Here is a 14416-nt window from a genome sequence, read left to right as displayed (position 1 = left end):
TATTTCTACAGAAGATGTATTTTCATAATACTGATGGTGCAATACAATTTATGTTAAGCTGTATTTACTTTTGTACAAGGTGAAGTGTTTGCTATGTGCCAGGGAGCTGGGATATAACAACAACACCTCATCCATGCTTAGGCACTACAGAGCTTTGCATGAGAATAAGGGGAACAGCGATTGTTGAGCAAGACCAGGTGAGCCATCAAATGCCATGATAATAATAGCATGCCGTAATGTTACTAAATGATATAACAATATTATACAACTGTAATAAGTTACGTGTGTGATATTTATATTTGTGCTTTGTTTTTATTGTCTTTCCTCAGGAGAACAATCTCAAATAGATGAAAACCTGGTTAGCATGGTGATTGAGGACTCCCAGCCATTTAGCATTGTGGAGGACAAAGGATTTATAAGATTTGTTAAATCATTAAATCCTAGCTATGTTCTCCCCACTAAAAAGGTCATAAAAGCAGTGAAAATTTAGTTTTTACTGAATAAAATATGGGCAGGACTGACGCCTCAGTGTGTAGCTGTCCATACCTCAACGTTACAAAAGCACAACCACTGTCCACACCCCAACCACACCTCACCTCACAGTAAATGATCATTTCCATTTTAAGCATTTCCAAATAATCATTTTCCATACTGCCAGTATAAATATACACAGTATACTGCATCACTACAATATACATGTTTTACACACTCCTTTTGTTGTTGACATTTACAGGCTGTGTGCAAAAGGCCACACTCTTCAAATTCATGCCAACTAATATTTTTACGTCCAGTAGGTGTCCTACTAGAGCAAATGAAGCTTCAAGAAGCTTTGCGCTGGGGTGAACCAATTGGATGAAAAGCTTCAGTGCTTCATCTGCCCATCACTAATGTATGCATGAGCTTTGAAATTTAAACATTTTGGGGGACGTTATTCTCTTACTTATTAAACACATGCTCCCATCCACTCTCTTGGTCCAGAAGCTCCATAATCCAAGTGTCCCAACTCAGGTCTGATGGCATTTTTTCAGTGGTGTTTTTAACCTCTTGGGAACTTTCACTACATTCCTTACTTGATGCAGAAAGAAGAAACGAGTCCATATCCAACCTTCAGAGCAGAGGCGATTAAGATCGGTATGGGTGTCACAGGTGTACCAGTCCGCCTTTTCTTCCAGGGCGAGAGGGGTTGCCATTCTTGTTCGCAGAACTATTCCTTTTATATTCAAAACTCAGATATGTGATCCAGGTGGGAGGTTCATACTTGTTACAGGTACAGTCAACTCCACCCCTGTAGTCCTCTTGAACATCTATGCCCCTAATTTTGACAACCCTGACTTCTTTAGTAAAATATTCAATCTTGTCTCACAATACAATGACCATAATATCATTATCGGTGGTGATTTTAATTGTTATTTCGATCCATTGTTGGATAGGTCTTCTGCGTCCCTGGCCCCAACCTTGAGAGCTGTTTCTGTACTCAATACTCTTACTAAATCTTTGGACTTGGTTGACATTTGGAGGCACCAGCATCCGTTAGAAAAGCAATACTCTTTCTTCTCCCCTGTCCATGGCAGCTTCAGTAGAATTGACTATTTTCTTATTGATTCCAGGCTTATTTCGAAAGTGGTTAGTTCCACTTATCACAGTATTTTAGTTTCGGACCACGCACCTCTCTCAACGGTAATTGACTTCAACCTATATACCCCCCAATACAATTGGAAATTTAACCCCTCTTTGTATCTAAATGACTCTTTTACAGTTTACCTATCTACTAAAATCGCAGAATTTTTACAATTTAATGATAATGGTGTAGTTTCAGACTCTGTTTTGTGGGAGTCCTTTAAAGTCGTTATTAGAGGCCATATTATTGCTTATCAAGCTTCTCAGAAGAGGGACAAACTCAGGCTGCGTACTAATATTGAGGCAGAGCTGTCTGTGTTGGAGGAGAAGTATCGCGATACCGGGGCTGCTGACACACTTAATACCATTCTCAAATTGAAATATGACTACAACCACATGTTGGGGGAGCAGGTCATGAATTGTATTCGTCGATTAAAAGAGAAGCATTTTGAGCTTGGTGAAAAGGCTGACAAGGTGCTTTCCAGACAGCTGAAGGGCATTCAAGCTGAAAGGGCGATACACAGAATTCTCTCTGCAACTGGCCAGTTGCTGTCCGATCACAAGCAGATAAATGACAGATTTCGCAGTTTTTATTGTCAGTTATACACATCTAGTACTACGGCCACAGTTGCTGAAATCACTAATTTTCTTAATGCTTTAGACATCCCGACTCTTCCTGAGGCTGCACGGGGCTTACTCGATGCAGACTTTACGCTGGAGGAAATTAGAAATGCAATCTGCTCCTTTCCTAATGGAAAAGCATGTGGTCCGGACGGTTTCGGGATAGAGCTTTATAAGACACATATTGACGTTATCGCTCCCCTGCTACTTCGGATGGTAAATTGCGCAGTGTTAAACGGCTCATTCCCTCATTCTTTCTACGATGCCCATATATGTCTCCTCCTGAAAAAAGACAGAGACGAAACTAATGTTTCTTCCTATCGTCCCCTAAGTCTTCTCAACTCAGACCAAAAGATAATTGCTAAAGTCCTAACCAACCGGTTAAATAAGCACATAGGCTCTATAATTCATCCTGACCAATCGGGTTTTATCCCCAATAGATTCTCTTTTTCTAATACTAGATGTCTCTTAAATGCAATGTACTCAACGACACTGCCCAATTCTGCGGTGATTTCACTCGATGCCCAGCAGGCTTTCGACCAAGTGGAATGGAGTTATTTGTTTGCTACTCTTGAAAAATTTGGTTTTGGGTCGAATTTTTTGAATATGATTAAGTTGCTTTACGCTTGCCCTCGTTCCTCGGTCCTTACCAACCATGAGAGGTCGCTCCCGTTCCTCTTACACCGTGGGACAAGGCAGGGTTGTTGCCTCTCTCCAATGCTTTTTGCTTTAGCTCTTGAGCCGTTGGCCATTGCCATCAGAGCCAATTCCCATATCTCTGGTATAAATTGTGGCACGTCAGAGTACACCATCGGTCTGTATGCAGATGATATCATATTGGCTCTTTCAGATTTAAAGATCTCCCTTCCTCCACTTCTTAAGCTGATTGACAGCTTTGGCCACCTATCAGGGTTCACCATAAATTGGAAGAAGTCTGTTCTTATGCCGCTGTCGTCTGGTCTGGGCCCTGATTTCCTGTCTAGTTTGCCCTTTAAGGTCTCCCAGGATTACTTTTCATACCTGGGTATTAACATCCCTAGGAACTCAAAACTCCTCTTCAGGCTTAATTATTCGGTTCTAACTGATGAGCTCAAGTGTATGATAGATAGGTGGAAACTTCTCCCACTTTCAATGACTGGCCGTATCAATATAATCAAAATGGTTGTGCTCCCTAAATTCATGTACCTATTCCAGAACGTTCCTATTTTTCTCAGGTCTTCCTTTTTCAAAGCGTTGGATGCCATTATCATGCCTTTCGTTTGGGCCTACAAGCCCCCCCGCATCTCGAAGTCTCACTTGCAAAAGCCCTCGGACGAGGGTGGTCTGGGCCTTCCAGTTTTCAGACATTATTACTGGGCCTGTAATGCCAGAGCCTGGGTCTTCTGGAATCTGCCTATAGTTGGTGATGCTGTGGGATGCAGGTCCAGCCCTAAATGGCTCGAATTGGAGCTTAGCACTGCTATCGAGCACACTGGAGCATCCTTGCCAGCTATCTTATTTTCAAAATCGGTTATTAAAAGTGCATGTGATGACTTTATTCTTTGCAACTCCGTAAAAATATTGAATCAAATTAAGAGAATCTTGAACCTCCCGGTAGTGTCAACTTTTGCCCCGATCTGCCACAATCCTAGCTTTACGCCTAGTACAATGGATGCTGCTTTCAAACAATGGCCTGTCAAAGGGTTAATTGCTATAAAGGATCTTTATATTGACAATCATTTTGCCTCTTTTGCTCAGCTTCAGACAAAGTACAATCTCCCTACAAGTCATTTTTTTCGGTACTTACAAATTAGGAATTATGTCAAGCAAGCATTCTCAAATTTAGATACCATCCCCATACAGCATGTCTTTTACAATATGATGAACGAACCTCACACCTCAAAACACTTAATTTCTCGGCTTGTCAACCTTTTTTCTTCGGCAGCCCCCTCTTGCCATATTAAAGAGGCTTGGACAAGGGACACTGGTTTGGTTATCTCTGACGATCTATGGGCTGAAGTGTTAAGTCGGATAAAACTATGCTCTGTTAATGCCCGGCTTCAGTTAATTCAATTTAAGGTTGTCCATAGACTGCACTATTCCAAAACCAAATTGAACAAGATTTTTCCTAACGTTTCCCCCAAATGTGATAAATGTAAACTTGTGGACGGTACTCTTGGGCATCTTTTTTGGTCCTGTTCTACGCTTACAGCCTTTTGGACTAGTATTTTTAGTTTCTATAGCACTGTTTATGATAGGCAACTGTATCCTGACTGTCTTATGGTGATCCTGGGCTGCTCCGGCGACTCCTTGGCACTTCCCTTTGCTGTTCAACAGGCCCTCATGTTTGGTATGGTGATTGCCAAACGTTTGATTCTGGGGGAGTGGAAATCTGCCTCCCCTCCCTGCTTCAAGAGGTGGCTCGAGGAGATGGTCTCCTGTCTATACCTGGAAGAAATTCGGTTCTCTACGTCTGATTCCATGGAGAAGTTCAGGAAGATATGGGGGCCCTTTATAGACCACATTAAGAAGGACAGTCCACGCCCTGGGTCCTGACCACATTGTTTTAACTGCTTTCATTCTGAGCTGTTGCCCATAACTGTTTTTGCATGATTGTTATCAGCTCCTCCTAGCGATCTTTGGATTTGATCTTGTGAATTGGACTCACTAGATTGTGAGTTGTTTGACATGTATACCAGTTGCTTTGTTTGCTTCTCTGCTGTTTTTAATAAGTGCTGGCCTTGTACCCTGTTGTGTGGTTTGTTGCTCTGTTTTTTTTGTTTGTTTGTTTGTTTTTTTTGGTTGTTATTGTCTTTATTGTCTGTGTTCTTCTGTCCCGCTGTTTGTGAATGTGTAAAAAATTTTTGAAACTTGCATAAATAAATACATTAAAAAAAAAGAAAAAAAAAGAAAGAAGAAACGAGTCAGGGATGCATAGCAAGCACAACAAGACACCAGCAGCCCAGACCTTTCACCAACTGAAGACATTTGCAGCACCATAAAACATGACAGAGAAGAGCTGGGACTATGTGAAAGGGTGAAGTGCTGCAGTAAAGTTGCAATGGTCCTATCTTTTATACAGTCTATAGTTCACTCTATTCGATTACCCTTTTCTCATGTTTTTGTTAGTTAGGGAGATAAGACATTGTTATTTGGTTTTATTCTTTTCATAAATAAGTTTTGTACATCCTTTAGATACGGTCCCTTTTGTTTGTTGTTTTGGGGTCCACCCCGAAGCTGTAGTTCGCTCCTTTCCTTTGTTAGAATTCAATCACTGTGAAAAAAAATCACCATCAAAATTGTACTGGTTGTGTGATGTGCTGCTTGGGGTCAGACAGGGGTGGATCACCCTTATATTATGGTCTGGCCACCCTTAGACAGGCCATAACACTAACTAAAATGAAAATTAAAACTAGACTTATAACTGGCTGGCTGGTGTCCTTACCAGTGTCCTTGGGTCTGAACTGTGGGCTCCTCTTTCCAGGTGTTCGTACTGCCTGAGTGGCACCAAGGTGTGCTGTCTTGCCTCTTTTGGGTTTTCTGCATGTTTCTGGCTCAACATGCAAGTATCCACTTCTTGACGTTCGCTGTTGGTTGCAGCCACTTGAGGTTTTTGGGCTCATTTGGGTTCTCAACACTGGGCGACTTTGATGGGAGTGAAAGCATCCTCACAACATAAATCACCACACTACCTGCTTTTGTTTCAGGTTTTTTCTTTATCCTTGTTAACATGTTTGGGTACTGGGTTTACCTGTAATGCATTTTGTGCTCCAAAAGCTGTTATTTTGTGCAGCTGTGCTCCAAAAGCTGTAAGCATGACCTTTCTTATCATTAGATTGTGCCACACCAGCACCTGAGAGAAAAGCTTTGAGTTTGATTTTGTGTTTGTGTTTTGCAGGCACTCAGGAGAATAAGTCATGATGTTTCTTGTGTTTGTCATGTTAGTATCTCAGTGCTTGTCAATCACCAGTCAACAGTGTCACCACTGTGAACAACATCCTGCGACTGTTTGAGCCAAAACCTTCGAGAAGTCCCTGCAGCTGCTTCAAAACTCATCACTGAGCTCGATCTCTCTTTTAACACGCTGGAGACAACAATGAAAGATGACTTTCTTTCATATGCTGCTTTGAGGGCTTTGCTGATGAAGTTCAGCCAAAACAGGAAACATGCAGCAGGAGACAGTAACTTGTTAAAATGTTATAAAAGGTACAATTAAAGATTTTCACCCTACAGGGTTGTCAATGATCCAAGGATAAATGTCTAATTTGGTCAAAAGTTTATAAGCCATTTCTGGAGAGACTGCAGTGGAAATGTTGTCACTTTTGGACTTTGCTACCTGCAGCTAAACATTTGCAGCTAAATCATTTATTTAAAAGCAGAAGCTGCAACTGATCGAGTGAATGTTTGTCTGAAAACTTAAACTGAACTCCAAGCGTACCATTGCTCCAGCTTACCATCTTTACCTGAGTGAATCAGTTTGTTGAACAATCTAAATGATTCAGAAACTTCTGTGACATCAACTTAACTAAGGCTCATTACAAATTTCACAAAACACTGCTGAATACTTTTAATATTTTTTTTATTAGTTATTTTTGTTTTGTTGTTATTTTGATTTTAATAAAACAAAATAACATAAAGAATCAAATAATTTCTTTGTTTTTTTAAATTTAATTTATTTTACAAATAAATTAATAATAATATTAATAATAATAACAACAAATTAGTGCTGTCAGCGTAAACGTCATTAGTTAAAATGACGTTAACGCTGACAGCACTAATTTGTTGTTCCAGAGAGCAAGCCAAACACTGGTCTAGAAAAGGACGATCTCTAGTAGTGCTGCACTACTAGTAGATTTTGTTTTAACCTCCTAGGACCTGGTGTCCACATATGTGGACATAACATTTATGAGACCAAAATACAAAATTTTGCTCTTCAAAAACCTGATATCCACTTATGAGGGAGGACATTACACTGCCCCTGTTCAATCGAACTTTAAAATGAATGTCCTCATATGTGGATCTCATTTTTTTGAGAAACAAAAAAAAGATAGTCCGAATCTGATGTCTTTGTTTTCACATTCATCAGGTCCCAATCAACCCAAATGGCACAGAGAAATTAAAAATGCATGCCATGAAAGAGTTCAGGTCTTAGGATGTTAAAAATGTCCCTGCTGATGAGACCAGTGAATGTGGGGCGACAGTGGCAAGAAAAAACTCCCTCCTGGAGGAAGAAATCTTGGGAGGACCAGGCTCTCTGGGAGGACCCTTCCTCCTGAGGGCAATACTTACCAGTACTTGTCCTCCAGTGTGCGATGGTGGGCTGGGACGAGTGTTGTTTCTTCTCAGCATGATGATGACCTTCCTTCCATTTCCTGTTTCAGAACTGAGAATGAAGACAAAACTGGTTAACAAGGTAACAGGACATTTAAAAATTCTCTCACTTCAGGATGAGATGCTGTGTCTTCTTACGTTTCTCTTGTAAAACAGCATGTAGGCCGAGTGCTGCTGTTCCTCACAAGCTGCCGATCCGGTTGTGTGGAGCACCTGTGCGTCATTATAGGTGAGCCAGCGATCTGATGTAGAGTGCTGACTCTCCTCAGGATGGACAGAACTACAGATGTAGTGTCCTGAAATCACATTAAGACAAATGAATCCAACTTCTGGAAGTCAGCTGATTCAAGCAAACAGTGATTTTGACTTAGTGCGTCTTAGAACATCAAAAGCTTTTGTGTGTGAGTCCTTCACTGAAAAGTAGAAAGTTTTCATTTTCTGTTTGTAACAAGTCTGTTGTTTTACCTGATTCTGTGCCTCCATAATGACTGATGATGCTGACAAGACTATAACAGCCACCACCCTGAGAAGGAACAAATCCAAAGAGTGTTAGTTTCACAAAGTCTCACATCAGAGCCATAATTAAGCTGATTTGCTGAGGCTACGTCCACACTAATGCGTTTTCGTTTGAAAACACATCGTTTTCTCTCCGCTTTGACCTCCCGTCCACACTGAGATGGCGTTTTCCTCAAGGAAAAACACAGCATCTTGAAAACGCTCTCGAAAACGCACACATTTCAAAACGGAGTTGTCCCGTCGCAGTGTGGACACTCGAAAACGCAGACTTTCTAAAACGATGACGCATTTTAGTCATGTGATGCAGTCATGTGAGCAATTAAACAAAGATAGCCGAGTGCATTATACAGCGGTTGTTTTGATTGCTCTCAACTTTGACAGCCCTAAAAAAGATTAATATCAGTTTGTACATGCTCCGGATAGCTTTTCTTCAAATTCTGTAATCCTCACTCACTTTTGCGCATGCGCAGGACTGGAACGTAAGCGTTTTCGGCCGTTTCAATGCAGACGCACAACTATTTGAAAATGACTGAAAACACTAGTGTGGACACGGAGTTTTCAAATCTATCAGGGCTAGTGTGGACGTAGCCTGAGACGTTCTGCAGTCTGTTTTTACCTGATTGGATGGCACCACCAAGTCCCTCTGCAGCCTGACGGGGTCATCCACCTTCTTAATGTTGTAGGTTTGTGTAAAGCCAAACCTCTTCAGATGCAAGATCAGGACTCTGGCAGAAAAGAAAAAAAAAACACAAACAAGGTAGAAAATAAGAAGAATGAGTGTCAAACACAAACAGAAGATGGGAGAAAACGACTGCTCAAGTATTGTCTCGAAAAACTCTGATATTTGATGCGCCACAGTTTGGAAACCTGGTCAGTCGATCACTTCTGATGTGACCTTACTCACCTTGGCAGTGTATCAAAAGACGACTTCAGTTCTGAGGCCGTCCCTCCACAATCACAGCGAAATTCTATTTCTTGTTCCTGAACAACAGCACAGAGAAAACAGGCTTTATGGTAGAAAGAAATCTCAACATATGCACACACACATACGCACAAACACTAACAAAAAAGGTGTGTTAAGATCGCTGACACTACAACTCTATTGGAATTTGTGATCTTACCTTCAAGTATGTCTCTAACATGTTTATAATAGACCCCTCTGGAACAAGGTCAAGAGACAAGCTGGTGAAGTCCTCGTGCTGTGATGATTGGTGACCACAGCTACACATTTCAGGAGTAACGTAGTTAAAGTAAAGATCAGGTAGGTGGAAAAGAGGTATATGAAAATATTGCAACCAGCTCTGCGTTTCTGAACGACAGGCTTACCTCTTGCATGTCCTCATGTTTTCCATTTTAAAAATGTGATGCTCTTCTACTGGGCAGGTATAACTTTGGCCCAGGAGAGCTGCGTTCCTCTCCAGGTGAGGTGCGAGCCTTTTGACCTCATTGAGGAACAATGTTAGGAATTCATGAGCGTCCTGAAAGAAAAGCAGAGAGATTTAAAACAGTACATCAAAATCAGAAGGTAAAGCAAAAAAACAAAATGTCCAAATAGCTGACGCACTTTCTGTGCACTGCCGGTGTATTCAGGAGCTTGACTGCTGAATGCCTTCTTAAAAGCTCTTAGGTGGTGATCTTTAAGGCCATAATCTGTTGACTCATGACAGTCCCTGACATCAATGAGCCTTCTGTAGAAAGGAAAGGGTAAACAGACATTTCTGCTGTTAGATCTCTTTGTTCTTCAGGTTTTTGAAGAAAGTAGAAGGTTGACGTAGCGCACCTTAAGAGCTGAGCTTCTGGATCTGTGCTCCACAAAACCTCCTGACGCCTGATGTCTCTTATGAACTCCTCAATGTTGAGGAGGCTCTGCAGGCAGGAGTTCATGTAGCAGCTGTTTCCGATGTTTGGAAACCTGACACACACGCACAACGTTTACAGTATCAGTGTAAAAGAATTCATTTTCTCCACTTTGACAAAGTGAGCTTTGGTCTTTGTGCACCACGTGTACTCACCCGAAGCAGTCTATAGTCCCAGTTTGACTTTCTATTATTTCTCCACCGCATGCTACACTGCTCCAAAAAGGTAAAAACACAAACACAAAATTAGGAAAGATGTCAGGATGCTGAGCAGTGTATGTGCATGGATGCATGAGCTTTGAAGTTGAAACATTTTGGAGGACGTCTTTCTCTTACCTGTTAAACACATGCTCCCATCCACTCTCTTGGTCCAGAAGCTCCATAATCCAAGTGTCCCAACTCAGGTCTGCTGGGATCGTTTCCGTGGTGCTTCTTACCTGATATAAATATATAGGACATAGCTGTGTGCCTCATTGCTCTTAATTGCTCTCATTTAACTGTGATGAGTAAATGCTTGATGACAGTGACTCTTTCCATAAAACATACCTTCCCGGATTTAAAAAGAGTCTTCACAGTGTTGCTCTCTGCCTCTGCATCGCTGTCAGTTTGCTGCAGAGGACGAACAAACATAAGTTTATTAAAAAGTACATTTTAAAGAGAATGTGTATTTCATATGTTTTGTGTAAAAGCAAACCGAGGAACAGCAGAAGATGTGTCTCCATTTTCTCTTCTTTTGGCCATTTTCAGGGTTAGCTGGTGTGGCAGCAACAGAAGCATCCGGGATGCTGATGAGGACAAAAGTGTAAATGTTGTGGAAATTTATAAGAAGGAGTACATTTTGCTAATACAGATTGCTAATAAAAGTGAATAACTGTAATGGAATACCAACATGAACAAAATCATGTATTTTATACATTTACACTCTACATTTTCAAACGCTAATCTCTGCATCCATATAAATAATAGACAAGACTAGAAGGAGTAAAAAAGATGTAAATACACAAGGTGGAAGAAAAATGCCAATAAAAGGGAAATAAAAGAGCTCCAACTCAACCACTGCTATAAATATCTCCAGCAGCATTAAAGAGTGGCGCATTTCTTTACCTCTGATGAGACGTAGAAGGAATTTCCTTCTCTGCCACGTTTTGTTTGTGTAATTTCTGTTTAGAAACAAGAAAAGCAACATCAGTAATGGCATAAAACAAACATACCAAGTGGGTCTCTCCATGAAAAGTGTCCAGTTAGAGAATTTGGTATTATTTCATATTATTTATCACTTTAGTGAGCTGTCAGCTCATGAAGCAGATATAGGAATATCTTTAAATAAAATAAAAACAATTTATTCATGCCTTAAATTGAGTTTTAAAGTTTGTCCTATGAAATACAAAATCCTTCATTTGGTTCTGATCAAAATTCAGTTTTTACAGAAATCATCCATGAAGCTTCAAAAATGCTTATTCACCATAAAAAATATTTAGAGAAACATCCTGCAAGTCTCTTCGAACTTACCTTTCTGTGAAAAAAAAACGTTTAAACATCTTTGAACTTAATTTGAGGACATGGCTGTGTGCTAAATTGCTCTTAATTCTTCTCATTTAACTGTGATGAGTAAATGCTTGATGACAGTGACTCTTTCCATAAAACATACCTTCCAGAATTTAAAAAGAAACCAGCGACACTTTTTTTGTGTCTTCACAGTGTTGCTCTCTGCCTCTGCATCGCTGTCAGTTTGCTGCAGAGGACGAACAAACATACGTTTATTAAAAAAGTAAAGTCACTTTAAATTAACAAGTGCAATTTAAAGAGAATGTGCATTTCATATGTTTTGTGTAAAAGCAAACCGAGGAACAGCAGAGGTGTCTCCATTTTCTCTTCTTCTTTTGACCATTTTCAGTAACAGGAGCATCCGGGATGCTGATGAGGACAAAAGTGTAAATGTTATTTTTCAAAGTGCAAATTTTTAACAAGGAGTACATGCTGGAGATTGCAGATAAAAATTAATAACTGTAATGGAACAAAATCATGTATTTTGTACATTTACACTCTACATTTTCAAACGCTAATCTCTGACTCAATATAAATTATAGACAAGACTAGAAGTAGTAAAAAAGATGTAAATACAAAACACCAATAAAAGGGAAATAAAAGAGCTCCAACTCAACCACTGCTATAAATATCTCCAGCAGCATTAAAGACTGGCGCATTTCTTTACCTCTGATGAGACGTAGAAGGAATTTCCTTCTCTGCCACGTTTTGTTTGTGTAATTTCTGTTTAGAAACAAGAAAAGCAACATCAGTAATGGCATAAAACAAAGTATATGGTATGAAAATACAAAATCCTTCATTTGGATTCAAAATTCAGTTTTTACAGAAATCATCCAAGAAGCTTCCTTAAAAGTTTCAAAAATGCTTGTTTACCATAAGAAAATATTCATAGAAATGTGCTGCGAGTCTCTTCAAACTTACCTTTCTGTGAAAAAGAAGTTTAAACATCTTTGGACTTGATGTGATCGCAGCCAAAATCTCCTCAGCTTTGCAAAAGTTCAACTGAAAACAAGCAGTCAAAGGTTGTATATTTATAAACTTTCAGCATAGAACGTTCATACCCTGAACAGCAAACATCAGCATTATGATGTATGGGGCAAATTTGCATATTTTGGAATGTATGCTCATTTGAACTGTATGGTGCTCGTCTCCAAGCAACTGCTACACAAAACAGGTCAAGTCAAGTGGCTTTTATTGTCATTTTAACCACGTGCAGAGGTGCTGTACAGAGTGAAACGAGACAGCGTTCCTCCGAGACCCTGGTGCTATATATGACATATACGGACAAACCCAGGACTACATAAAGTGCAGTGTGCATAAATTGCAAAAATAAACAAGACAAAACAGTGCAAAACGTGACAGAACAGGACGAAACAGACACAAGACAATGGAAATGTGCAAAATGCTGAGTATTGTGCAAAAGTAACTTGGTGTCTGTATGTATGTATATGAGTGTGAGATACTGCAGATAAGTGCTTGGTAGTGACATGTGTGAAGGTGTGCGTGTGCCAGTGCAGTCACTGAGTGTTCAGGGGTCTGACGGCTTGTGGGAAGAAACTTTTCCGTAGTTTGGTAGCGAGGGCCCGGATGTTGTGGGACCTCTTTCCAGAAGGCAGCAGGGTGAAGAGTGTGTTTGAAGGCTGTGTGGGGTCCTCCAGCAAGCGGGTGTTATAAGGAGGGGAGAGGGGCTCCAATGACCTTCTTAGCTGCTCTCACAATCCGTTGTAGGGTACTGCGATCCAATACGCTGCAGTTACCATACCAGACAGTGATGCAGCTACTTAGGATGCTCTCATTAGTCCCACTGTAAAAGGTGGTGAGAATGGATGGTGGGAGATGGGCTTTCCTCAGCTTCTGCATGAAGTAGAGACGCTGCTGGGCCTTCTTGGTTATGGAGCTGGTGTTGAGGGAGCAGGAGTGGTTCTCCGCCAGGTGGACACCAAGAAATCTGGTGCTCTTGACGACCTCCACAGAGGATCCATTCATGTTAAGTGGGCAGTGATCCCACTGTGCTCTCCTGAAGTCAACGATCTCTTTTGTTTTGTTTTGGTGTGCTGGGGGAGCAGCACAGCAAAGAAGGACTCATCCAGGCTGGAGAAACTGATCAGGAGGGCTAGCTCTGTGGTCGGCATGAAGCTGGACACTCTGGTGACAGTGGCAGAGAAAAGGACATTAAAGAAACTGATGGACATTATGAACAATGCTGGGCATCCTCTGCACATGGCCATTAACAACCAGAAGAGTCTGTTCAGTGACAGGTTGCTTCTCCCAAAGACAAGAACTAACAGACTTAAAAACTCCTTTGTCCCACACGCCATCAGACTGTTTAACTCCTCTCTGGAGGGGAGAGGGAGGGGAAACAGGAGGACAAAGGAGGGGGAACAACTAAGCTGTAGTGCCTCTTCACCTCACTGTGCAATACCTTTTGTGCAATACTTTTGTAAATAGTCAACAGTGCAATAGACTCAATACTTGAAATGTGCAATTCACTTGTATTTTTATTTTTTATTCCTATTTATTCTATTTATCCCCTTCGTATATGCTGCTGTTCCTCACAAGCTGCAGATCCAGTTGTGTGCAGCACCTGTGCATCATTATAGGTGAGCCAAGGATCTGATGTAGAGTGTGGACTCTCCTCAGGATGGACAGAATTACAGATGCAGCAGCTGTTTCCGATGTATGGAAACCTGACACACAAACAAAAGTTTACAGTATCAGTGTAAAATAATTCATTTTGTCCAGGTTGAGAAGGTGAGCTTTGGTCCTTGTGCACCACGTGTACTCACCTGAAGCCGTCTCTAGTCTGAATTTTATTTTCCATTATTTATCCACCGCCCAAATGTTTCACTACGCTACTGCAAAAAGGTAAAAACACAAACACACAATTAGACGCTGAGCACTAGATGTGCATGTATGCTAGTGATGTGTCGAGTAATGGAGGGGGCGTTTCC

General features: G+C 40.9%; 1 protein-coding gene across 1 annotated transcript; it reads right to left on the bottom strand.

Annotated features, from left to right (window-relative positions):
- Positions 1 to 7479: 7479 nt before the first annotated feature.
- On the bottom strand, positions 7480 to 12413 carry LOC146668296 (ubiquitin carboxyl-terminal hydrolase 12-like). Its single transcript, XM_085408643.1, has 18 exons — positions 12387 to 12413; positions 12133 to 12188; positions 11762 to 11834; positions 11569 to 11652; positions 11025 to 11080; positions 10615 to 10705; positions 10467 to 10529; positions 10257 to 10357; positions 10077 to 10133; positions 9845 to 9976; positions 9629 to 9752; positions 9391 to 9542; positions 9186 to 9285; positions 8969 to 9045; positions 8681 to 8789; positions 8014 to 8071; positions 7687 to 7844; positions 7480 to 7600 (listed from the first exon to the last, which is right to left on the bottom strand). Exons 1-18 carry the CDS (start codon positions 12411 to 12413, stop codon positions 7595 to 7597), a joined length of 1524 nt encoding a protein of 507 aa, XP_085264769.1. The 3' UTR covers positions 7480 to 7594.
- Between the last annotated feature and the right edge of the window lie 2003 nt (positions 12414 to 14416).

Source organism: Rhamphochromis longiceps, linkage group LG6 (assembly GCF_057381845.1).
Source record: "Rhamphochromis longiceps isolate RC_006_pf linkage group LG6, R_longiceps_female_GT1.1, whole genome shotgun sequence".
Taxonomy (NCBI): Eukaryota; Metazoa; Chordata; class Actinopteri; order Cichliformes; family Cichlidae; genus Rhamphochromis; species Rhamphochromis longiceps.
The sequence above is the reverse complement of the archived record's forward strand: the minus strand, read 5'-3'. Positions and strand labels throughout refer to the sequence as shown.

What these genes read in the sequence shown, in the direction of transcription:
- LOC146668296 (XM_085408643.1), bottom strand. Translation starts at nt 12,413, where the DNA reads ATGTTTAAACTTCTTTTTCACAGAAAG. An exon ending in TCTTTTGATACACTGCCAAG is followed by an intron (nt 8,790 to 8,968) that starts GTGAGTAAGGTC and finishes CTTTTCTGCCAG; the next exon opens with AGTCCTGATCTTGCATCTGA. An exon ending in TGGTGGTGCCATCCAATCAG is followed by an intron (nt 8,072 to 8,680) that starts GTAAAAACAGAC and finishes GTTCCTTCTCAG; the next exon opens with GGTGGTGGCTGTTATAGTCT.